Source organism: Nymphalis io, chromosome 15, assembly GCF_905147045.1.
Source record: "Nymphalis io chromosome 15, ilAglIoxx1.1, whole genome shotgun sequence".
Taxonomy (NCBI): domain Eukaryota; kingdom Metazoa; phylum Arthropoda; class Insecta; order Lepidoptera; family Nymphalidae; genus Nymphalis; species Nymphalis io.
This window is the reverse complement of record NC_065902.1, coordinates 1786254-1813704: the sequence shown is the minus strand read 5'-3', so window position 1 is coordinate 1813704 and position 27451 is coordinate 1786254. Positions and strand designations below refer to the sequence as shown.

The following is a 27451-nucleotide window of genomic DNA, read 5'->3' as shown; positions in this document are numbered from 1 at the left end:
GGCTCGTCATCAGTAGAATAAAGTGTAGATCTTAAATGAAAATCATGGTCGAACCCGAGCCCTATCAACTCATACAAGCACTTCAGTAATCGTGTGCGTTGATAGGGCTCGTTACATTTACAAGTTACTATGCTTTAATATTAAACTTTGTATGGAACGCTAAATGACTTACTTAATACAAGTCTTTATACGCAAGAATATCTAATTTATCTGGACATGATATTCGGCGATTATTCACGTGTTTCAAGGAGAGCGAGCTCTGTCTCAGACTGTATACCTAGCACTTATAAAATTTAACGTAATAAAACAGTGTGTCCATATCCTAATTCTCGGCCAAGGCCATCTGACCTCTTGAGGTGGACGTTTGGATAATTATACGACGCAGCTTTAATGTGACTCACCTTCCTTCACAGCACGAGATGATTTATAAACAAGCAGAGTTTGCACGGATTTGAACCCGCAGTCTTTGGTTAAGATTTACGTGATTTACCCACTGGTGCTACTAAGTGTTAAGTATAATTACGGTCATGCGTTAATTTTATTAATAATTATGAAGTGTTCTCTCCATTGGACTATCTCGGCTTATAATCATGTACTTTCTTCTTCCCATAGAAAAAAAGCTTTGATTTATCATCCAGTGAAACGTTAGAGAAGTGAATTAACTTCGCGTGAGACGAAACATTGTAAGAGCGATGTGACGGTAGTTCTGTATCGATAAAAAATATTCATAATTTTGAACCTTATCGTGATAGAAATAAAGTTGAGATTTTCATGTATGGTCTCGCAGGGTTCGTGTTTCAAATCAATTGCGCTGCATGCAACCATATAAAAATAGAATTATTGAATTGTTTGCTTGTTACATAACTATCTTCGCTGACTTAATAAATATAATGTGTTTCGAATGGTTATTGTAAACGTTTTTAATTGGCGGTTAATTGTTATAATTAACACGCTTATAAAAACTTGAATTGTTCTTACTGTACTCACTGGTAGAGTAAGAAATAATATTTATTTGTTTATACGATACGAGCTAATACGAATATGATATTTTTATGTTTTTTTTTTTAAACTATACTTATATTATATATGCGAATAGAATTAAGCTAATTTTTACGTCAAATATTACCGTCGACACTGTCAACAGTTTTTTAAAGAGACGCTTTTGATTTACGTTTGGTAGATTAGACTTCTAGCATCCTAAAGCAAAACGAATTTTTTTTTGAATATACGTTGTTGCAGCCCTGTCTTTAAAAATGTTACTAAAATAAAAAAAAAACCTTATTTACAAGTCAAAAATTAGTTTAACTTAGCGGAAGTTGTTCTGTTATAATTTTATTATATATGTATATTGACATATGTATACTTAGCATTCACTAGTTGTCAAAAATCACCGCAGCGTGACGTCACATCGGATGTCCTTCGAGCAAAGCATTGTTGTCTGCGACCTGGGTCAGTAACGGCCTTTTAACTTGCTTACCTTTGATGAGCCGCCTCTGACAGTTTCAGTCTCAGACATTTAAGAAAAATACCGCTTATACACAACCGAGTTGGTCCAGTGGTTATATCATCTGAATGTTAACCGAAGATTGTGGGAATGTTGAAGTCCAAGCAAGTACTGAATTACTTGCTAATCTCTTGGTATAACGGTGAAGGAAATCGTGACGAAAAATGTATGCGTTGGAATTTTTTTACCAACAATCTCTATTGTAATTGTGGAATAATAAAAAGTAGTCCAAATTCAAAGTTTATCAATTTAAAGAGATAAGTAATGTTTAATTATTAATTCTTAGAATACGAGTATCGTTTGGAGATAGACGTTTTTATTGCACACATACATTAAAACATACAAAGTTAAACTAACACACACATGCGTATACTCAACATACATTGACATGGTTTAATGTTCAGATAAAAATCTGTGTTCATCATAGCGCTGGGTGATAAATAAATTTCATTTATAAATTAAATTGTATTTTTTATTTAATATGTAATAAGCTTCTGTTATGTTTGTATGCTGTAAGATGTTTATTATCCGGCTAAATTGTGGAGTGGTCACTTGTTATAATGTTTACGACACCGGACCTAGACCGCCCACGGAGTTTCGCTAAAGGCGATCTATTATTATATGTGTTAAGGGAGAAACTCTTTCAGTTGTGTGTCTTTTTGCACGGTTTATGAAACATATTTTAAATTCTTTGTAACCAAAACAGTTTTGAAGTTTTTTATTCGATTTCGTTCGTTTGGAATTAGTACTTTATATTTTACATTACTTCAAGGATTAAATTATCTTTACAGCAACAGTACAATAATAGCCTATTAATGTCCCACTGCTGGGCTTAAGGCCTTCTCTCCCTTTTGAGGAGGTTTGGAGGTTATTCCACCACGCTGCTCCAATGCGGGTTGATAGGTTACACATGTGGCAGAATTTCAATGAAATTAGATACATGCAGGTTTCCTTGCGATGTTTACTTTCACCGTCAAGCACGAGATGAATTATAAACACAAATTAAGCATATGAAAATTCAGTGGTGCTTGCCCGGGCTTAAACCCACGATCATCGGTTAAGATTCACGCGTTCTAACAACTAGGCTATCTCGGCGTCCGACAGCAAATTTAATCAAAATCGGTTCTGTGATTTTGTTTTAAAAACGTAATGTTATTATTTATTATGTATTGTATTAACCTTAAAACTTTATAACAATAAATTGAGCAATTTTAAAGATACCACCTTTTAAAATCCGGTTATAAAAATGTTTATGTATCATTGACGTGATATATTAAATAATCGTGATACTTAGGCGGCTCGGTGTCAGGCATCACACTTATTAGTAACTAACGACGCCACCCGCGATGCCATTCGATACAGGAATGCGATTCGAACGATTTTATCAAATTTTAAATGCATTACCGATCGAATAAACTTGTTGCGTCTTGGATTTAATGAATTCTTCCTATACATAAAGCTGGAAAGTTTGTATGATCGAATGCGATAGTCTTATGAACTCCGATCTTATAAGTCCGATTTAAATCGAATGAAAAATAATTTTATTGATGAGATTAGCGCGTTAAACCATTCACACCCTTATACATATATATAGCTTTATAAGTTTAGCTGCATTATGTATAATATATCAATAAACCACACTGACTATAGTCAGTGATGTTTATGACTTAACATATGCTTTTAATTGTGAGTCACTATGTAGAATAATATATATGTAGAATTGGAATTCTGCACAAATATTTAAATGCCGAAAAATATTGTCAAAAAATAGAATATGGATTCCATAAAAATATAATAACTAAGCTTGTTTATATAAGTAAACAAGAATTACCTATCATAACATCACAACTTCTTGACGCGCCGGCTGGCGTGGTTGATAGATACTTTCCTTTCACGCCGAAGGTTGTGGGTTCGATTCCTACTCAGGACAGGACAGACATTTGTGTGCATGAACTTGTCTATTTGTCCTGTGCTGGGTGAAATTATTTATATAAGTATGTATTTACAAAAGAAAAGTAGTATATGTAGTATATTAGTTGTCTGGTTTCCATAGTACAAGCTCTGCTTAGTTTGGGATCAGATGGCCGTGTGTGAATAATGTTCCAGGATATTACTTAATATTCAAACCAGACTTGTGGTTTATTTATATATTACTTAATATAAACGCGTCGATGACTATAAAACATTATTCAATGATTTCATATTTTTAATACAAAGCTTAATAAGAAATATCTCCTAATATGTATGTGTTTGTAATATATTCGTTCGACTGCCTCGCTCGTCCAGTGACTGTTTTATATAGACGCAATTATCTGGTCTCAGTTACATAAAAAGTTCCAAATTGTTGCTAATAAAATCACGTAATATGATTTTGCTTATGTTTATTGTTATTGATTTAGCTAGCTTTCGTCCACGGCTTAGGGGTGGGCGGAATGTGTTCGGTATCAAAAGTCCATGCCCTTCGTTGGAATTTAAGCTAGCTTCGTACAAAATTTCATCAAAATCGGGTCAGTGGTTTAGCCGTGAAACCGAAACGACAGATAGACAGGTTTGCGCGTTTACGATATTATTGATACAATGAAACTGTAAAATATATCTCTTTAAACAAAGTAATTGAAATTTTAACGAGAAGACGCAACAAAAGATAAGAATCAAATACTAAACTTCAAAGGGAACGTTTGATGATCTTCATTTATGAGAATGTTTCAATCGCGATAAATATCTTTCAAGAAATTTCACTTAATGAAGATACACTCGTTGCTATAAAAGTTTTATTACGGCCCGGCTTATCTGAAGACGTTGCTGTTTTATAGAAAATAAAAAAAGTCGTCCGTCTATCTGTCCTATAATTATTTTATAACTTGTGCAAGCTCGTCTGGGTAGGTACCAACAACTTATCTAATATTCCAACCGCCAAACAGTACAACAAGTACTAGATATAGAATATTAGATTATTTGTTTCACTGTTTGAAGGGTTGAGTGAGCCAGTGTAATTACAGACACAAGGGACATAACATCTTAGTTCCTTAGGTTGATGGCGCATTGGCGAAGTTTTTTTTGAAAGCGTAACAAACAAATAAACAAACGAACAATTTCAATTTCGCAATTTAATATTACTAAGGATGGCCTTATTGCAAATAATCTGGATAATACAGATAATACAGAATCTTAATACATAAACTTTACTTAAACACACATATAAAATTTATTATAATTGTAATATGAATGAAAAAACACGCCTCAAAATAAAAAACAAAAACAAACCTCTTCTCGTGTATATTACACGAGAAACGTTATTCAACAATTATTAACAGTTGAAATTTTTCGACCAATTAACAGTTATAATAACTATAATTGATTAATTATAACCTTCAATATGGATTTTAATTTACATTCAACATGATAATTTCGTGATGACAAAGGGAATTTTTTTTTACACGAGATTTTCAAGTCAAGCTCGTCTCGTGAAAAATTCTAAGACACGCTTCCACTTTCTCACGGAGATAAGTATGCTCTTAAAGGAGTGTCTTTTTCCTCTGGTACATTATAGCTTGCTTGATATGTAGCCTTCATGTATGTGGCAAAAAAAACATATATCGCGTAACGGTATGTGATCTTAAATGATGGACGTAATCGAAACAGAAGATCTATTTAAAAGTTTTATTATTAATAGTAGTCGATTATGATATTGGTAACTAATTTTTTTTTATAATCAAATATCCTTCTTGATTTACCTTTTTTATTCTGTGCTAAGCGATAATAGGCTAGGATAGGACCTTCCTCTTTATAAGAAGATTTCAATTCCACTATGCTGCTCCACTTAGATTCTATGCAGCCCAATTTGCTCAGCAATATAAGGCATTTATTGAAGTTCTTTGATTGCTATGAGACTAATTTACGTATATTTTGGTTGTGTATATTTCTTTAACGCGCTTTTTTTTTTTAAGAAAGCACTACTTTTTATTTTAGTCTGTTTGGATCATTCAGATTTCTTGATTTATTTCAAGCGATAAATAATCACAGCGTGATATTGTTCAGTCATTTATTAATAATTTGTTATCGTTGAAAAATATATTTATTCTAATAATAGACTATCATTTCCGCCCTTATGTTGAATCGTGAGTTGACTCCGTCGAAGGCCGCGGACTATATTCGTTCAAGTATCAACCGAAGGGCTGAATCACTCCGTTGATGATAGTGGCGTGAAAGTTATCGATATTGTATTATTAGGAAATTAAGAAAAAAAATATCAAAATATGTCAGTCTGATAGTCTTTATTGATACAAAGTCTAAAATTTATCTTTACTTGTAAATATCACAATATTCGATAGCTCTTAAAACAAATCATATAATTTAATTGAAGCGGTACCTTGTCTCGGTTATTATCAATTCAGTCAAGTACCGTACCGTAACCGTAACAGCCTGTGAATGTCCCACTGCTGGGCTAAAGGCCTCCTCTCCTCTTTTTGAGGAGTCCAATTCAGTCAAGTATACTTTGATTATAAAGGTACTAGTATATATTTTTTTCAAATGTTGTTCCCGGATGTTGTACGTCATTGAAGCTTTTAAAATAACATCCGAATATACATACGTTCACTTTCACTTTCTATAAATTATATTTAATGAGTTGCAATACACAAATGGCCCTGAGATATTATACATCATTATCATATCGAGAGTAATGACCAATTTGTAATTGTTGATGTTCATCTCAACTCAAATGTAAGTAAACAGTTACTTTCGGCAATGATTATGAAATATTTCATTATATTTATTAACATTTGCGGTTTATTATTGAAAACACTCTGTTCAATACTAAGTCGATTATAATCCGAATATTTTAAATATCATCTATTATTAAGATAAGTCGATACTAAATATGTAAATTTAAAAATAGCAGTATTCTTAGTGTATACGAGGTGCTGATTTATATATTATAATGTATTCAGTATTACGTAAATGGTCGCAACGACATTGAAATACACCATTAAAATTCTAATCGCGCGTGTTTCCGACTCGTTTTTTCCTCTGAATCATTCACAATGGCGATGATTTTATAGTCATTTATTAAATTGCACACTGGCATTAGTTTTTTAAAAAACATTATTGTCTTAAATAGGTCTCGTTTTTATACGTTTTAATTACGCTGTGTATATATAAGTGAAGGTCGTGTGAGAAATCAAGTTTTTATATATGTTTTAATAAGCAATGACCTAAAAATTAGTTAACCGGCTATAAAAAGATTTGATACATATCTAAAATATGTTTATTTTATTAAAATTTTCTATTAATTTTAATTTTTCTCCTGAATAAAAATATTCGATTTATTTTAATACATGAGTAGTAAATATAAGATATTTAGACCGTAACTTTCATTTTTGCGTATTTAGATAAATTCCTTTTAAAACAAAATATTAAAATGAATAAACAGATACATTTTAAACAGTGAATCGAAATTATATTAAAATACATTTCCAATAAAAAATATCACAATAAAACACGTCGAGGCGAAGAATTATCGATAAATTCGAATTTATCGATAATTCGTCGTCACATTACTATCGTTATAAAAATAGTGTTGTCGGTTTACATAAGAGCTCATTCAGTGTGGCGCTATCTAAAATAAAATGCGACCGTGACTCAGCGGCACGCACATTTTATTTTTGTTCTACTCGCACACTTTTTTTCGTTAGTTTACGGTTTTCTGTACGTTTACACAAATTTTAATACGATGTTCGTTTATTCAAATACAGAACAATAGTATTCGATTCTATTGATTAATACATTAACTGTAATTTTTAAAAAGGACCTTCTTATCGGTTTTTTACAGTACAGTACGATCCACATTCCGAAACGCCTGTGAATGTCCCACTGCTGGACTAAGGCTTCTTCTCCTTTTTTTTTGAGGTCCAGTTTTTCATATAAAAGCGATTTTTAAATTTCGATTCAAAAGTAGTTACTTGTATCTGAGAGTCTACTTGTATAGAATTTGCTATAATATTTCTCACATATATATATTCTCGAAGCGAAGCGGTCTTTCTATTATCAGTATAAAATTGAATTCGCGATTCACTTAGCTTTCATTGTTTTTAGTTTTACTATCAAATGTTAGACATATCATTTTATTAATTATATGCATTTTAAGTTCGTTAAAACATTTTTTTTTTTTTTATTATTGAATAGGAAGGCGGACGAGCATATGGGCTCTTAGACATTGGCATTGTAAGAAATGTCAACCATCGCTTACATATCCAATGCGCCACCAACCTTGGGAACTAAGATTTTATGTCCCTTGTGCCTGTAATTACACTGGCTCACTCACCCTTCAAACCGGAACACAACAATATCAAGTATTGCTGTTTTGCGGTAGAATATCTGATGAGTGGGTGGTACCTACCCAGACGAGCTTGCACAAAGCCCTACCACCACATAAACATTAAAAGAAATCGAGATTTAGTTTTGTAGTTTAAAATGCATAAAATCTATGTAGTTTACCAACTTTACTTATTAGCGATTAGTTAAACAATGATGCGTCTTCCTCCGTCGAATATCAAATCAATAATGACAGAAAGAGTCAAGAGAAATCATTGTATAATAGGCTGCTTAGCATTTATAAGTAAAGCCGTACATGGGTAACTTAAAATGTGGCGATATTTATTTCGTAGTAGGGCTTTGTGAAACTCGACTTGGTAGGTTATGCTAACTCATCAGATATTCTACCGTAAAGCAGCAGAAACCGGAGTTTGAAGGGTGAGCGCGCCAGTGTAACTACAGGCACGAGGGATATAACATCTTAGTTTATAAGATTGGTGGCGCATTGGCGATGTAAGGGATGTTTAATGTTTTTTGTGGCCCCAATGTCTTTGGGCGGTGGTGACTACTTACCATCAGGTACTCCATTTGTCCGTTCGGCTAACTATTTTTAGTTCAATTAGCATTTCTTAAATATCTAATTATAATGTCTATTTGTCCTGTGTGTTCCTAAAACATTCCGATTGTGATGAAGCTTTGGTGAGTTGGTCTGCACACGACCCTGAAATTTCCTGACACAAAAAACAGGATTTTTTCTTTGTATGTTTGAATATGAAGATTTTACCTAGACCCTTATTATGTCCGTGTGAAGCTAGGCCGAGTAGCTAGTATACATATAAATTGTAATACATGAAGCGTTGTTTAATTCAATCGTGAGACGAGTTGATAAGATAGAAGGTGAAAGCTATTACGGGTCAATATCAGCAATGTCTTAAGTTTAGCGTTAATGGCGTCGTAAAAACGAATCACTCGTAAAGTACGCAACACTATTCGGAGTTAGCCTTTTACGAAATAACTGATATTACTTGGAACTACATGTAAGTTACATTTGATTGATTGCTAATGGAAGCCGAGATGGCCCAGTGGTAAGAACGCGTGAATCTTAACCGATGATCGTGGGTTCAAACCCGGGCAAGCACCACTGAATTTTCATGTGCTTAATTTGTGATTATAATTCATCTCGTGCTTTACGGTGAAGGAAAACATCGTGAGGAAACCTCACTTTGCCTGTGAATGTCCCACTGCTGGGCTAAAGGCCTCCTCTCCTCTTTTTGAGGAGAAGGTTTGGAGCTTATTCCACCACGCTGCTCCATTGCGGGTTGGTAGAATTCACATGTGGCAGAATTTCAGTGAAATTAGACACATGCAGGTTTCCTCACGATGTTTTCCTTCACCGTAAAGCACGAGATGAATTATAATCACAAATTAAGCACATGAAAATTCAGTGGTGCTTGCCCCGGGTTTGAACCCACGATCATCGGTTAAGATTCACGCGTTCTTACCACAGGGCCATCTCGGCTTTTTCCTGCATGTGTCTAATTTCACTGAAATTCTGCCACATGTGAATTCTACCAACCCGCATTGGAGCAGCGTGGTGGAATAAGCTCCAAATCTTCTCCTCAAAAAGAGGAGAGGAGGCCTTTAGCCCAGCAGTGGGACATTCACAGGCTGTCACGGTTACGGTTACGGTAATAGAATTGTTTTATTGTTACTAATAAATTGCGTATGAGACGTGATACCCCATTGGGTAGATGTGGATATTAACAGATAATGCTAATTAATTAATGCTGCTATCGATGAATGTTTATGTGCGTAATTTGGGTATATAATCTCGTGATCGATATTGAAGGAAAATAAATTGACATCTGCGTGTGTGTGCGTTTGCCACATGTGTATCCATCAACCCGCATTAGAGCAACGTTGTGGATGAAGCTCCAAATCATCTCCGATATGGAATAGGAGGCTTCGTCAATCAACGGTGACTGGTGGTAGGGCTTCGTACAAGCCCGTCTGGGTAGGTACCACCCACCCATCAGATATTCTACAGCAAAACAGCAGTACTTGGTATTGTTGTGTTCCGGTTTGAAGGGTGAGTGAGCCAGTGTAATTACTGGCACAAAGAACATAACATCTTAGTTCCCAAGGTTGGTGGCGCATTGGCGATGTAAGCGATGGTTAACATTTCTTACAATGCCAATATCTATGGGCATTGGTGACCATCAGGTGGGCCATATGCTCGTCCGCCAATCTATACTATAAAAAAGGGAAATTTAAATGCTTTTGGTTTGAGAGAGGAGTTATTGATTGCCAAAATAGTAATTTACATATGTTCCTATATGTATGTATATCGCTACTAGATGAAGATCTTAACCCATTTCTTTTGTTAAATAAATTTATTTTAAAAATTTAAGTGAGAAATAAATGGTAATATTACAAATATTTACAAAAGGTTCACAGTTACTGAGTCTTGGACAAATATTTAACGAGAGGCGCATTCGTGTATTCGAAACGTATTCAAATATTTAGTCACACTTGTTCGAGTGGAAATTTTATCTCACTTTAAATTTAAATGAATACGAATAATTGTTTTTATAGTAGAAATTCCTCTAAGCTTAAATGGCCTAGTGGTTAGAACGCGTGAATCTTAACCGATGATCGTGGGTTCAAACCCGGGCAAGCTCCACCGAATTTTCATGGTCTTAATTTGTGCTTATAATTCATCTCGTGCTTGACGGTGAAGGAAAACACCGTGAGGAAACCTGTATGTGTCTAATTTCATTGAAATTCTGCCACATGTGTATTCTATCAACGCCCATCGGAGCAGCGTGGTGGAATAAGCTCCAAACCTTCTCCTCAAAAGGGAGAGGAGGCCTCAACCCAGCAGTGGAACATTAACAGGCTGTTACTATTACTATACTAAATTCATCTAAATAATGTCTACTTCTATTGTGACTTTTTTGAAAGGAGAATTGTGATTGAAATTCTCGATATTATTTTTGTGACGTGATATTGACTTCTTCATGTTTTAAAATTGAAGTGTGTTTTTTGAATTTTTTTTTATAGAATAGGAAGGCGGACGAGCATATGGGCCACCTGATGGTAAGTGGTCACCAAACGCCCTTAGACATTGACATTGTAAGAAATGTCAACCATCGCTTACATAGACAATGCGCCAACAATCTTGGGAACTAAGATTTTATGTCCCTTGTGCCTGTAATTACACTGGCTCACTCACCCTTCAAATCGGAACACAACAATATCAAGTATTGCTGTTTTGCGGTAGAATATCTGATGAGTGGGTGGTACCTACCCAGGCGAGCTTGCACAAAGCTCTACCACCAGTAAAATGCGGTTACCTCAGTTGGTTCAGAAATTCAGAAAAGGAATCTTTAGAATTATACATAAGTAATAGTAATATGTTACGGATTTTTACAACCTTTTAAGTAATTTGCTACGTATTTCGACTACTAAAAATCTACATATAATAAGTTCACGTTCGCGTATTCGCGAGTATTACTTGTTTTGTTTAAATAAACACGGTGGGAACTTTACACGGACACTTATGTAAACGATATTCATGTAATAGTGTAATCTTATAGAATGTTAAACAGGTTGCGTATAACAGCCTATTTAATGGATGAGTACCCCGCTTATAATTATGTATAATCCTATTACTTACCGGATCGTGTGTATTAAAGAGCACCGATGCAAAATGATATTGATTTTATATTATGTGTGATTCATTTTATATTTTTTTTAAATAAAAATGATTTTTTTATGTTTAATGTACAATAAATACATATAGATTTTAGGTTATATAAACACACCAATGAAGTTGGTAGATTATCTTTTAAATATAGTCGCTTATCCCATGATGTTGCCAATCTAGCATTAACTACATCTTATTTTTTTATATAATACATTTTGTATGCGATTTTCTGTGTAATTTATCCTTGTAGATATAGTAGACGCTCAAATCTAAACCTACATAGAAAAGTGAAAATAGGCTCCGACTTGATTTTGATATCAAGAAAAATATCGTAATATTTTTGAAAAATCTTTTCAAATTTTTTTATTAAACATAATATGCTATCTATGTCTGTATTATTTTATTATTGTACCAAGAAGTACAAAATAGATTTCAAAGTCGATGAATCTATGGATAAAGTACTTTCTAATCGTGTTTATAGAAACACTCAAGGAACAATACCCCATGCTAGGCTGGCCAAAAGCCCTGTTTTATTAGGACTTTATAACGAGTGTCCTGAGTAAGTTTCAGTTCAGTAGTATAATAGTATACTTCGATTGATCTAAGGCCGTAAACTTTGTCCGAAAATTTTAAAATTACTACAAAAAAGTATATATATATTACTAGCATTTATGACGATATGGCCCAGTTGATAGAACACGAAGGCTACGACCTACGTATTCGCTTTTTCTAATCCAACCAAGCACCGTTCAATTATCATGTAATTGTTTTTTGTTTATTTGTTCATCTCCTACTTGACGGTGAAGGAAAACACGGTGAAGTAATCAGCTGGCGTCGGATGAAATTTTCCCAATTGTGCAAGGCGGCGAAATAAGCTGCATGCAATACGCTTCTTACAAGGAGAGCAAGTATTTGCCCAAAAGAGGAAACATATGTCTGCTACTATATAAGATATTTCCACATATCGGAAAGTCAGGGAAATTGTGATTATAATTTTAAAGTGATTGTAAAATGGAGGATATAATTATTCCATGCTCTAGTCTGATTTACTCGTAATTTACACTTTTTTTTACCTCCAATTTATCTAATTTTAACTACGTTACTCCTTTTAATAGGTTCCTCTATTTATGATTTACATAAATATGTTTCAAATACGTATATTATAATTTTATTTTTCTTTAAAATTTATAGAATGCTCAGGGAAAATTAATAGATTTTTTTTGGACAATAGTCCTGTCTCACTTATGGATAAACTGGTGACCCTATCCTGTATAAACAATGTGTAAACTTTGACCCATGGCTTTCGACATGGACCTAGCCACTTGCAAGGTTATCAAGATGGTCACCATGACACCACGTGTCTTACACCTCGACACACACTTAGTATTTACATACAATGCAGTACATTTTCTGTTTCTGTATTATCATTTAGGAATTATGCAATTAGTTGAAACGATATTTTAAAATAATACTTAAGATAAAATTGTATACTTCTTTTTATTGCTATAATAACAATAAATTTTTTCACTTCGCCAATTAATATTAAAAAAAATATATTACTCAACTAACAATAAATAACAAGGATAAATGGATATATAAATCGTAGCGTTACTATAAGTACGTTGCTTTCAATGCATGATATATAAATAGCTAAGTAAGTTTTTAGTAAAAATAATGATTAAAGAAAGAGATTTAGGCTAAAAAACGAACAACAAACTGATAACTTTTGCCGAAAGGATGAATTAAGCAACAATATTATGATATTTTATATTATTTATTTAATTGTAATCAATAGCATTACATACACAGTTATTACTTAGTACTAAAGTAAGGCCACAAATATTACAATTTCAAAAAAGTAGAAATAATTAATAATATTTACAATAAAATACATTCTTATGTAATATTAATGCGAGAAAATTATAACACGAATGAGCTGTGTGCGCGCGCATATGATATATGGGTGCGTGCAACTTAGTGAGTATTTATAACATGAGTGAAATTTACTATAACCTTTTGGCGTAAGAAACGTTAAATATTTAGCACTATTACAGTACTACTATGAGAAACCAATGAAGAATGAATTCATTGAAATATAGTTACTTGAATAAAGCCAGGCACCAGAAATCAACTGTGTGCGCTTTTCGATTCGTGCGATCAGAAAAAAAAATGAATGGAGTAGGCGGTGAATGGTACATCGGATTCAATATTTGCTGTAAACATACATAAGGTCGTTCACCTTAAGATCTTGTTATGTGCTCGTACATCATCGTAAGCAACGGTTTAAGAGTCATTAGAGAATTGATCTTTGGGAAATGAGATTTATATTTCATTTGGCTGGATTCGAATTTTAAATTTCGACACGTCTGAAGGAGCTTTATTTATATAAAATACTTTTATTCGTATTACTTTGGGAAGCACAAAACATTTACGTGTAAATTATTGGATTAGTTTAATAAAACTTGCTATGTCGTGTATAATAATCTCGGATAAAAAAATACTTTAATAAAAAATATATACGTTCATACGTCACAAGATCAAACAAAATGCTCCAAGTTGAATGATTCAATGACATAATAAAGTCAGTATAATTGACATGGAAGGCATTTTTTAATTTAAATAATGTTAACGAATACGTTTATCTTATTACGACAACGATAGTACGAATACGGTAATAATTTGCAATTGAGATTCATCTGATCTCATTAGTTTTATCGTATGCATAATCTTCAAACAGAGAGATGAACAAGTTCCACTCGAAACGTGTTAACCAGGGCTGAACATACTGACTACTGTCATTTAATTAAAAAAAGGGCAGATATAACTTTATATACTTTTAAATCTAAATAATCTGCTGCTATTATATTATCTGCCTTGTAAGATGAAACTCTAAAATCACCGCAGAAAACGTTCGTGAAATGTCAGAAAATGATATGCGACATTGACCGTAATAATTATCATATTTAATGAATACAAGCATCAAAATAGTATATCAACATTGGATATATATACATTTAAAAAAAGAGCTTAAAATACTTTAATTTTTATTCGAAATTACTGACTCGTGAAAATTTTACAACCGACTTTGTTGTTCTCCAATGTTGATATACTATTTTGATGCTTTGCTGATAGAAACAACTATTATTTTACAATAAAATTACATAGGTTGTCTACCTAGTTTTAGTATCTACCCTTATACAATGTTGCGGTATATCTATTACAGTTTTGACAGCCTTCGCCACAATAGAACCTTGATCGACGATTTACTGTCCGACTATGTTGACAGAGTGATCTATATCTCAAAAAAAATATAGTAAATATAATAATGTGTAAGTGTGTGTGTCTTGAAACAATGCGCGTTCAAAACGTGTAAGTTAAAAAAAATTATAATATTAGTTATGTTGGGCGACCGACATTTGCTCGGCTTTTATAATTATAATTAGTTATAATTGTTTTTTTTTTTGCTGTAAAACGCGGCCTTTTTTCATGTAAGACATTTTTATATTCTTATTATATTATAGGATTGGCTTTATTCTCAAGTTTGGCCATAATTATAATTTTTGGCATAGCATAATTATTCAATAAAAGACATACAAGTACTCCTTTGCTAAGGAGTACAAAGAAAAGTAAAATATCAGCCGGCTAAGGACTCCTCTCGCTGTTCCAATGTGGGTTGGTGGATACACTTGTAAAAGATTTTCATCTGACACATTCATATTTCCTTAAAATATTTTCTTACCCGCTAAGCACCAGATTAATTATAAATACAAATTAGCCACATAAAAAAAACAAAGGTGCTTGGCGGGTTGGAACCCACAAGATTTAGTACCATTAATTTCATACCAAAGAAGCGTACAGATTAAAAAAAAATAACTGAAAATGCTACAAAACGATATGGTTTTTTGTATTCTTTATTTTTTTTATGCAATATTAATAATAATTAAATTGTATGTAATTAACATCTGTATATGATTGTAACGCCGGAAATGATTTTTTATTGAGTTCGCCGGTTCTTCTCAGTAGAATCTAAATTCTGAACCGGTGGTAACTTGAAATTTAAATGAATATTGTAAAATAATGATTCAAACATGCTCAAGAGTACTTGAATAGCATATTGTGATGACTTTTTTCTCAAGGGAAATATAACCTTTTCTGGAACTCTCGCGTTATTCCTTCCATGTTATTGCTGATGGTAGACAGTTTCGTTTTACCAGTGAGAATATAGTAGTAAAATGATCCTTGTAGGTAAACATGTAACGATATTAACTTTAGCAAATATATATATAAGGTCTCACTTACGTCTTTCATCGTTTGAAACGGTTTCTACGTATATTTTTTATAATTTCACAATAAGTGGGATTACCACTTTTGCATTCACTTCTAGACAACATCGAGATGTATACGAAAGGTTGTTAGTAGGTGTAAAATAAATGTTAAATATTTTTTTTTTATTATACTAGGGAGTTTCTGCTCCTTGTTAGCCGTAGCGTCTGCCTCGTTGGTCTAATGACTAAGGCCGTAGATCTTGACGTCCTGGGTTCAAATCCAAGGTCGGGCCAATAAAAAGTTATTAAGTCGAAAATTCAGTCGCAGCCCCGAAGTCTGCAAGTTAGAAGTGAGTTTACTCCCGAGCCTCGGAAATTACGTAAATCCGTTGGTCCTGCGCCTGAACGGTTTCCGTTTGAATCATGAGTGTGATCCGAACGAAATAGTGAGTGCATCTGTGCGAACACACTTGTGCACTATAATATGTCCTGCGCAGTTGGCTAATCTCTTTTGAGATTGGCCGCCGTGGGCGATATCGGTCACGAGGACATCGTCATATCCTCTACAATATATCGCTCCTTCACAACAAATAGGTCATCTAACGTAATAATACTTTTTCAAAACGCCAATGAAATTGACGCGTTTAAACAAACAAACCTACACACTACTTTATATAATAATATAGATTAAAGTACCATTCTCTATATGTAACAATTGTGTATAAAATAAACCCCTTCCATCAAATAAAGTCTTAAGAAATTTTTATTCGAATTAAAAAAATATAATCTTATAGTTAAATATAATAAATTGTCATACGTAACACAATTAAGTCATACCATGATATGTAAATATATACATCCTAGATAAACGCATATCGATAACCCTAGCCCCATTAAGTTTTTGTACCGTTACGGCCGCTAACTGGTTCAATGCCGGCCCGTCTTTGTGTAAATACGACCGCCGACGATAATGTTCGCTTCGTATGCGCAAATGTAATATATTCATATTTTTTTTCATATCCTCCTTTGCGTATCTGTTATAACTCTGTTTGTTATTGTTTTTTTTTCTTAGCTCAGGTGTATGCTAATGCTAATTCGCTATTTATTATTTAATGTTTTTTTTTTATGTTGGTTAGTTTTACAATTATAATTCCATTTTAATAAACACACAATACTGACAACTTAAGTGATAAAATGTCATATATATATGATTATGTATGTAATAATAAGTTTCGTTGAGTTATTTTTAATTAAGTTGTTCTATATCCATAATAATGATAGCAAGTATTTTGATCGTGTTATTGGTCGGCTTCGAAACCTTTATTTACTTAAAATAATCATAATACAATTTAAATGTTGATTGATTTGGTTGTGCAATCAAGTTACGAAGGATATGACTGTTAATTAAAAACATTAAAAAGCCTTTCCGTCCTTTTAAGTACGCCTTTTGAGAGCGTTCCACCATGCTCCAATGCGGGTTGGTGGATACACATGAAACAGAATTTCAGTGAAATTAGACACATGCAAGTTTGTTCATGATGTTTTCTTTCATCTTCAAGCACGAGTTGAATTGCACAACATTAAGCACATGAAAATTCAGTGTTGCTTGCCTGGGTTTGAACCCACGATCATCGGTTAAGATTCACACGATCTAACCACTGGGCCTCGGTAGTGGATACGGTTAACAAAATTTCATCAGCCTTAAGTACGTTTTCTTACGATCTTTACCTTTAGATGAAATTTCATATTAGTACTTGTTTCAAAAAAAGCTCATAAAATTTCAGTGGTGTTTGCACGAATGCGTACTCGTGATCTACAATTAACTAAAAAGATTAACGTAAAGATAAAATTCTCATTGCAATATTTGTTTCCAGGCCTCAATGGACCTCCCGCCCGATAAAGCGAAGCTGCTGCGCAATTACGACCTAGAAAAGAAGTGGGAGATCATATGCGACCAGGATATGGTGCAGGCGAAGGACTCACCGGCTCATTACCTCAACAAACTTCGAACCTACCTCGACCCTAAAGCCTCCAGAAGTCATAGGGTAAGCTACTTACTAGGTTTCTCTACTTGATATGCGATTGATACGCAATTACTTTTTTTTGTAAAGGAATGAAAAATATGTTTTTTTTTTTCATTTTTATTTATTACTCAATGGATTTATAAATATATCAATAGATATTTTTTTAAGTTTCTATCTATAATATGCTATTAGATGCCATTTAATTTCTTTTGTACGTATTTTTAATATTTACGTGTATGATTTATTGGTGATCTAATAAATTAATCAAAAATATTTATCAACAAATGTAGAAAAATGTGTTATGAAACTAGTAGGTACATGTTGAAATATTGTCGACAATAAGGAAGCTCGAATAGCGTTGCGTTAAAACAAGTTAAAACTAAAGCGTCTACGAATCATCATAATATGCGCGATATATTTTCCTCGCATTCTATATTTAATTAATAACGCAAACCTTGTATTCCCTTATAAGATAATTATATATTTCGAACGATATATTTATAAAAATATTTTATCTCTAACCGTTATATATTGATACGAAACGAACTTCAAGCTGACATCGATTTATTAAGTTTATACACTATCATTGTCGTTTAAAAATATTACTTATCTATTTATATAAGCGAAATACAACTCATCACGAGATCTCCTAAACTACGTGCTCGATTCACTTAAAATTTGTCACAGTTACTCCTTCCCCGACGCAGACGCTCAATGAGAACGGATTTTACGCAAATCCAAATTACATATTTCTTCTTATCTACCCGCGCGAAGCCGGAACGATTATCTAGTTAATAAAGAAATAGTTAAAAAAAATGTATATTCATAAGTACATTTCGTACGGAAAATGTTATTGATGAAATGACATTGATAGTTCATCCTTTGCCCATATGCAATGGCGTTAAAGAAATTTAAACACTGTTCAAACGTCAATGTCAAACCACTGTGTCTAAATTTTTATGTCCTTTATGTCAGTAATTACTCTGCGCTCATTTAAAATTAAATTCGAAAAAGCAATTCAAAGTATTGTTGTTTGTCAGTAGAATAACTGATATAGTCTATATAAAGTCCTAGTAAATAAAGTTATAAAAAAAAAACATTTAAATTTTTTTTTATTAAAATGTTTGTGTTGATTAAATGAATACACCCAGATACGCTATTCAGGGTAATCAAAACCACAAGGGACGATATTATTCGAAAGCTACGATCATAGAGCACAGCGCCCTACTAAGTACCGTTAGGGGCATAAAGCGCAATACATCAGCTGGCTGCGTCAATGTACCGTGCAATTCCGAGGGACAGTAACTAATAGTCTAACCGCAGTCGTTTCGCGAAAATCGCTCTATACCGTTGTTTTCTTCAAGCACTGTTTAACTCTAGTTGTAAAATCAGAAATACAACATATGTGGTCGATTTTATCATACCTTAAACCTGCTTTGAAATTAAATTAGAATTCAATGAATTAATAACCCGCATTGGAGCAGCGTGGTAGAATAAGCTCCAAACCTTCTCCTCAAAAGGGAGAGGAGGCCTTTAGCCCAGCAGTGGGACATTCACAGGTTGTTACGGTAGTTTATAATAAATGAAGATTATTGTGAACGGACTATTGAATTTACTTAAAATAAAACGCATTCAATTTCGAAACTTTAAAATCAAATCAAAATTTACTTAATCCAAGGATCTTTTGTAGCGACTTTTATATCCTTTTTGGCAATCAAGGTACATATATAACTAAATACTAATTGAATTATTATTTATCCTGCATGGAAATAAACGAATATTAAAATACTCAATCGACACATTTTTTTCGTCTATGTAAAATTTTATCGAATGAAACGCCTCTTTAGTATTTTAGTTTAGGTTTTTTTTTAATCTTCATTTTTTTAAGACTTTTGTCCATTGACATGTTAGCCCCCCATTAAAGCATAAATAGAGTCACTAACGAGAAGAAACTACCAAATTATATATGGCTACCGCAGCTTCCGCTAGTTTAGTTAATACCGGGCCTTACAATTATCCGGTCACAGACATATTTTCGAACTTAATATTCTACAAAATATGTAATAATATATGTCTCGAATTTCAGGACTATAAAACACCTCTTCAACGGTTATATTGGTTTCGAGTGGCACTTTTAATGCCTAATAGAAATTTTATGCCTTTAACACAATTCTATATGACAATTATAATATAGATATATAATAATATATAATATAATATCCTAGGGATTTTATTCACACACGGCCATCTGCCACTTAAAAGCCGAAAGATCGAGAATGATGAGGTCTACTCTCCGACCTACCATGCTCCAAGCTGCTCAAGGCTCCGAAAAGTTCCAAATGGAACTTCAAAATCAATTCACCGCGTTGGAAACCATAAGCAGCATTGCTGAGAGAACCGACACGCTGGTCAAAATACTGCTAAACACATCCCGCAAGTGTTTTCCGCCACAGAGAAGAGACAACGCACCAAAACTCTCTGCTGAGACACTCGAGCTCATGAGAAAACGACGAGAACTACCATCGTTTTTGTCAGATAAGGCCTTAAATCGAATAATAAAAACGCTGACGCGACGCGATCTCCGACGCTCCAATACCCGTGCCATCAAAGCTGCGATTGAGCAAAATCGGGGATCGAAAGTGTTCGCTCGCAAGTTTGGGAGGCCGCGTCTGACAAAACTTAAAACTGAAAATGGTGGGGTCGTTACCTCTAGGCCTGAGATTGTCGGAGAAGTAGAGAGGTTTTATGGGCAGTTGTTCTCTTCAAGATCGGATAAACCCGTGGGAATCAGTATTGATGACCAGCGCGCCCCTCTTATGCGCCATTACTCCGAGGAGCTCCCGGTCGTTGACCAAGGAGAGATTAGGGCGGCTCTAGAACAGCTTAAAAACAACAAAGCTCCGGGAGATGACGGAATCACAACAGAGTTGCTTAAGGCAGGCGGGACTCCGGTCCTGAAAGAGCTAGCAAGCCTCTTTAATTCCGTCATCCAACATGGCAAGACCCCGGAAACGTGGAGCGGGAGTGAGGTGGTACTGTTTTTCAAGAAAGGTGATAAAACCCTCTTGAAAAACTACAGACCAATCTCCCTCCTGAGTCACGTGTATAAGCTGTTCTCAAGAGTCGTCACGAACCGTCTCGCCAGACGACTTGACGAGTTCCAGCCCCCAGAGCAAGCCGGCTTTCGATCAGGCTACAGCACCGTGGACCACATCCATACTGTTCGGCAGATTGTGCAGAAGACCGAAGAGTACAATCAGCCGCTGTGTATGGCATTTGTGGACTACGAGAAAACGGGACGGGACTAGTCCACAAATTCAAAGTCGCTCAGCGTGCTATGGAGCGAGCTATGCTCGGAGTATCTTTGAAGGATAAGATCAGAAATGAGATTATCCGGAAAAGAACCGGAGTCACCGACATAGCTTGCAAAATTAGCAGGCTGAAGTGGCAGTGGGCTGGTCACGTATGTCGTAGGACCGATGGCCGTTGGAGCAGACGAGTCCTAGAGTGGAGACCGCGAATCGGCAAGCGCAGCGTAGGGCGCCCTCCAGCCAGGTGGACCGACGACCTTAAGAAGGTGGCGGGCACCAACTGGATGCGGAAGGCGAAGGACAGGGAGCTTTGGCGCACCTTGGGAGAGGCCTATGTTCAGCAGTGGACAACGATTGGCTGTTGATTGATTGATTTGATTGACGGCCATCTGATTAAGCAGAGCTTGTACTATGGAAACCGGACAACTGATGTACTACATATACTACTTTTCTTTTGTGAATACATATTTATATAGATAATTTCACCCAGACTCAGGACAAACAGACATGTTCATGCACACAAATGTCTGTCTTGGGTGGGAATTGGACACACAACCTTCGGCGATGCAAATATCTACCAACCACGCCAAACGTCCCAAATGCCATGTTTCGCATAACAAATATTCATCAATTATTATTATATTTTTTTATCGTTATTATTAAATATGGCATTGTTAGTGTGATACATACTTTAGCTTCATTAATATTAATTGATTTTAATTAATGTTATCGAAACTATTCTGGTGCATGATGAGTTCTCCAGTACATTTTAACACTGTGTACTAAGCTTGTATTTATAATTGTTTTATATACTACTTGTCCTTGTTATTAAATAATTAAATAAAAATATTCTATTACAATACAAACAATCAATTTAGACGTTTTGAAGTTATATTCGTATCTTATGCTCATGTCAAACTGAAAAATATCTTAATATCAATTATTTATGAAATATTTTATGAATCTTAATTGAAATAGTTTTTGTATAAAAATTTAAAGAAACTGACACCCGGGAGGAAACCCCGTATCTTATGGGCCAGTACCGCCCCATACAGTATAACATTGTACATTCAATTACTATGCGTATATCCGTGTACAGTTATTAAAAATTATCCCAATTAAAATTTTAATTAAAATCCAGAAATTATATCATGTGGGTCCCGAAGTTACCTGATTTATTCTTAAAAACATCGGCCAGCTTTGACTACTAGAAATTAGTTTTACTAGGTGATAAGGCTTGGTGCAAGCTCGTCTGGTAGATACAACCTACTCATCAGATATTCTACCACGAAACAGAAATACTTGGATTATTGCGTTCTGGTTTCTTATGTGGATGAGTAAGCCAGTGTAAGTACAGGCACAAGGGATATAACATCTTTGTTCCCAAGGTTGGTGGCGCATTGACAATATAAAGAATCGTTAATACTTTTTACATCGGCAAATTATGGGTGGTGACCACTTAACATCAGATGGCCCATTTGCCAGTCCGCCTACTTACAACATAAAAGAAAGACTAATATCTCGTTCTGAAAAACGTCTCGTTCTTTTGTAATTGATATATGTATACTTATCAGGTTTTAATAATAGTCGTTTATTACAGATAATTAAAAAGAGACATCGACCCTTTAACGATAAACATTGTCTTTTATTCAATAGACCGTCATCATAATCTCCGTCTGAGCGTAAGTGATTGTTACAAATGTCTTCATGATGAATCATAGTGACAGCAATCGATGTTATTGAAGATTCCTCCTGAGCGTCTTACGTCACGTCTATTGTTACCGTCTCTACATGTATATATTATTTTATATATAAAGCATTCGGACCGTTGTTTGGTTGAGTAAAAACGCTAAAATCATTTGTCGTTTATGATTACGAGCTATTTAGCGACGAGTCGTTGGAGCATATCGTATGCCTCAAAGCTAACAAGGTACTATAAAGTCTAAGAATATTTCGAAATTCTTTATTTTCTTTTTATATGGAATAGGAAGGCGGACGAGCAAGGTAGATTCACCTTAGGGTAAGTGGTTACCAAATGTTAATCATCGCTTACATAGCCAATGCGCCACCAAACTCGGGAACTAAGATGTTATGTCCCTTGTGCTTGTAATTACACTGGCTCACGCACCCTTCAAACCGGAACACAACAATACCAAGTACCGCTGTTTTGCGGTAGATTATCTGATGAGTGGGTAGTACCTACCCCGACGAGCTTGCACAAAGCCCTACCACCAGTAAAATATACCAGAACCATAGTCAAACATATAGATCATATAAATCATGTAGGTATATAAATCCTTGCCACAATGTAGTAACTATTTAATGTCTTGTCGGTTTAGCTTATAAAGCGGGGTAATAGTTATGAATATCGGGTCGAGAGATTTCAAAGTTATCCAGTTTTTCCGACGAGAAAATCTTTGTAAAGTTGTTGGTCATGCGCCCAATATATATGGTATATATATGGTCTCCGTGGAAATTACAACGTTTTCCAAGTGAGGGAATCGAGAGTTCTCCTGTTATTACGCATACACCTTTGCACTAATATAACTCCTGCGCATATAACTAGTCGAAATTCGCTGATTGAAATTCGGTCAAGAGCAGTCTTTAAAATATATATTTTTCCATGTTACAGCTTACATAGAATTCGTTAGTATTTTGTTTTCAAACCATAAAGTCGATTCAGCGTCAAGAAACAGCAAACGTTGTACAGCATACGTCACATAGTCACATGTTTCTAATACTCCAGTAGGAACGATGTTCTATATTAATCTCATCAACAAAGAGTTCAAACACATCAAGTCAGTCCATCTAATCAGTGCCATCTGATACGTGTACGTCAGGAACATCGGAATAAGGTCGCTCGTTCATAATCATAGGTCGGGTCGAGTCGCATTCGCTAAACAATTCTAAATACTGACTCACTATAGAGGTGGATGACATCCCAATTCGCGTGAGTCAGCGATTTTGTAAGAATTAGGGAACATGAATTATTCAAATCTTATTGTTACATATCCGTGAGGTCTCAATTGTTTCAATCAAAAGTAACAGCTTTGTAAATGTCGCACTGCTGGACGAAGAATTGATGAGGTTTGGAGTTTATTCCACCACGTCACTTCAATGATTTCCGATACATGTGGGTTTCCTCGCGATGTTTTCCTTCGCCGCTGAGTAACAGATGAATTAGAAGTACATTAAAGTTCAGTGCTGTGATTTTGAATTCACAACCTTCGGTTATAAACGTACTTTAATTTCAATTTACTAAGATGTTTATCAGTACGTAAATATAATAAATATGAGTAAAGTTGATAATTCAATTTTATGGTTTTGAATCATCATCGTTGATGTCATGATGAATTGATATTACTTCCGACGCTTGTTTCTTATGCAAATCATATGTAGACCAGCTTTAATAGGAAGGTTAAAACAAATCGTCGGCCGTCACGAGACGCCTGGCAGATCTGAAATATCTAACAAGAAAATGAAGTTTAATTAATAAAAAAAGATTTAGTTAACTCATTAATATAATATATAGCCACAAAGTATACGCGCCACGCACACAAGGGAATAGAAAGCGCTAGAGAGTACGACGGCATAAGGGAGTGACATGCCGTGTACCGTCTCGTCATACGAGTCGGACTTACCCCCAAACGCGCCAATAATGGTTCACATAAAAAATAACAAGCTGATTTTTCTTAAATAATCTAATCTGTTGTTTTGATACCGTTACTTTTTATACGACCCAACCTCTTTTACGTAAACGAATTAAAGTATATTTATGTAAATGAATTCTATGATTATATTATCTTAGTGTTCGTTTTGTTTCGGTTTTTGTATTTCAAGTGTATACACGTATATATACCTATATATATAAGACAAGCTCGTGACTGGACCTTGCCTTATATATGTACGTAGGGTATGTAAAGAAAATTATTCTCCCAACTTCAACCGAACTCAGCAGATCTCTCATTAATTGCATCATTCAAATATCGTGGTGGGCGCAAAGTTTGTGAGAGCACACAAAAGGAATGTTCATCCGCTTATAAGGACGTGGGCCAATCTAGCGTCTGGTTATATTCATGATATTTTAACATATCCTTTACGTGGTTGATTATTTTTATGACTCTCCCTTAATATTAAAGCGTTTGATAATAAAAATCTAAATGAAATAAGTATAAAAAAAACAGTTTTTGCATCATAAGCGTGTCAGTCAAACGTTACAATCACAATGCACTCTAGTTTGACATTGAAATTTTACTCTCATCGCACTCAACGATTCGTAAGATTGAACGACGGTATTTAATTATTATTATTTATTCAAAACCATCGACAAGAAGTAACAATAAGTAATAAAATTAAATGCACTTCTAATTTTATGTCGTGAGAAAGTAATAGTTTGCACAGCTAATCAAGAAGAAATTACAGTCAATAAGCAATGTTTAAATAAAAAAAGATTAATTTAAAGTATATAAACACTAACTTTAAATATGAACATTCAGATTAAGGATTTCGACAATAAAAGGGGCATATGTAGTGAAGATCGTCTTTAAAAACTTCCGTAAAGCAATATTCACCTTAATTATATAAGTCTTGATATACTAAAGTATATAACAAAATATAATTCATATAAAAGGATAATAATTAATAATACTTCATTAAATCTTTACAGAAAAGAAAAATGGTTGGCGACTCCACATCCACACAAGTTCTTAGGGATTTAGAAATATCCTTACGAACCAATCACATAGAGTAAGTATCTTGAAATTTATTATATATATAAAAAAAAAAATTATATATCATTTATATAGAACTTACCTACGCGATAGACGTAAACCGCAGTACAGCTCGCAATCAATTCGGACAACCAATGTGTCGATGTTAATAATTGGGTATATGCGGTACTCCTCCAGCTTACGTCACTATATTAAGCCGAATTATAAGTTTTGAAACACAAACTATCATTTAAAACTGGGTGAGTAATTTTTGCGTGATGCTCGAACAAACAGACAAATATAGTTATATATATACTGACTAGTCTTCGTTTGCTTGTTGGGCTGGACTTATCTTGAACCCCATATTTATTTTATACCTAATATAATGATTTTGGGGTTCAAGCTTGCTTCATACCAAATTTCATTAAGACTGGTTTAGAAGTGATAGCGTAACAGATAGACAGAGTAATTTTTTTTAACAATTGTTTTCATGATTGTTCTGAACGTGGATGTCCATGGATGATTTTGAACGTCTAAAGATGTTTTGTTTCATGGCATTTATTACTATTTCTCTTTAAACTCTCAAACTAATACAATAATCTCCATTTTTTGGAACGCTAATCAAAGTAAGATTAATGAACGATTATACTACTTATGTATTTTTATAATCTATATCTGATATGTTATCAGATGGGTGAGGGAATTCCTAAATGAACAAAACCAAGGGCTCGACGTGCTGATCGACTACCTGAGCTTCAGGCTGAGCATGATGCGGCACGAGCAGAGGATAGCGCTTGCCAGGAGTCAGTCCACCGACGCTATCAACCAGGGTAACGATAATCCCAAAACCTGAAGCAATACTTGCCTGAAACTTATCTTCATGATATTTAATATAGAAGCGTTACACTTACTTATTGATTGTCATAAATCTACCACCGGTTCGGAAATACACACCTCAGACCTGAGAAAGAAACTCAGCGCATTTTTTTTATATCTGATATTTTACAATTATAAATACAATAATAGACTAATAATATTATTTTTATTTGAAATGGCCTGCAGGCGATCGTTTCATTCCCAGGGTCTGCAATCATCTAATAAGTCATTAGCTTTGTAATATCATTTAGCACACCGGTGTCCCTTAACGATTCTTTTAAATTTCACAATTGAATATTTTTAAACATTGTCTGGGATCCTGTTGTAAAAGCGTAATCTATATATTCTTATATTGTATAATGAACCTTATCAGTTATAACACAACATTTAAATTGATTAATAGGCAAAGTAAAAATATCTGCTAAACATCACATAATAAAACTATTTTATTAACTATTATGTTTCTCATTAGCGAACACAACAACATCAGACTGTAGCGCCCCAACGGAAATCAGTGGGACCCTGAGCGCTACATGGAGGCGACGGGCGCGGTCCGCTGATTCGGACGGAGAAACAGTCGGCAGCCCCGCCGCGGCGAGGCGACGGACGAGGCACGCTGCGAGGCTGAACATGGGGGCTTCCACAGACGACATACACGTCTGCATCATGTGCATGCGAGCCATCATGAACAACAAGGTAAAGTCTGCCTTAATGATATATGGTCTAGTCTTAATGATAAAA

General features: G+C 34.4%; 1 protein-coding gene across 2 annotated transcripts in view; it reads left to right on the top strand.

Annotated features, from left to right (window-relative positions):
- Positions 1-27451, top strand: part of LOC126773585 (formin-like protein) — an 84417-nt gene that overhangs the window by 41625 nt on the left and 15341 nt on the right. For both annotated transcript variants that reach the window (XM_050494552.1, XM_050494553.1), the window contains exons 2-5: positions 17665-17835; positions 25792-25871; positions 26525-26664; positions 27183-27406. In XM_050494552.1, coding sequence (XP_050350509.1) covers positions 17665-17835; positions 25792-25871; positions 26525-26664; positions 27183-27406 — 615 coding nt within the window. The remainder of the gene's footprint in view (positions 1-17664; positions 17836-25791; positions 25872-26524; positions 26665-27182; positions 27407-27451) is intronic.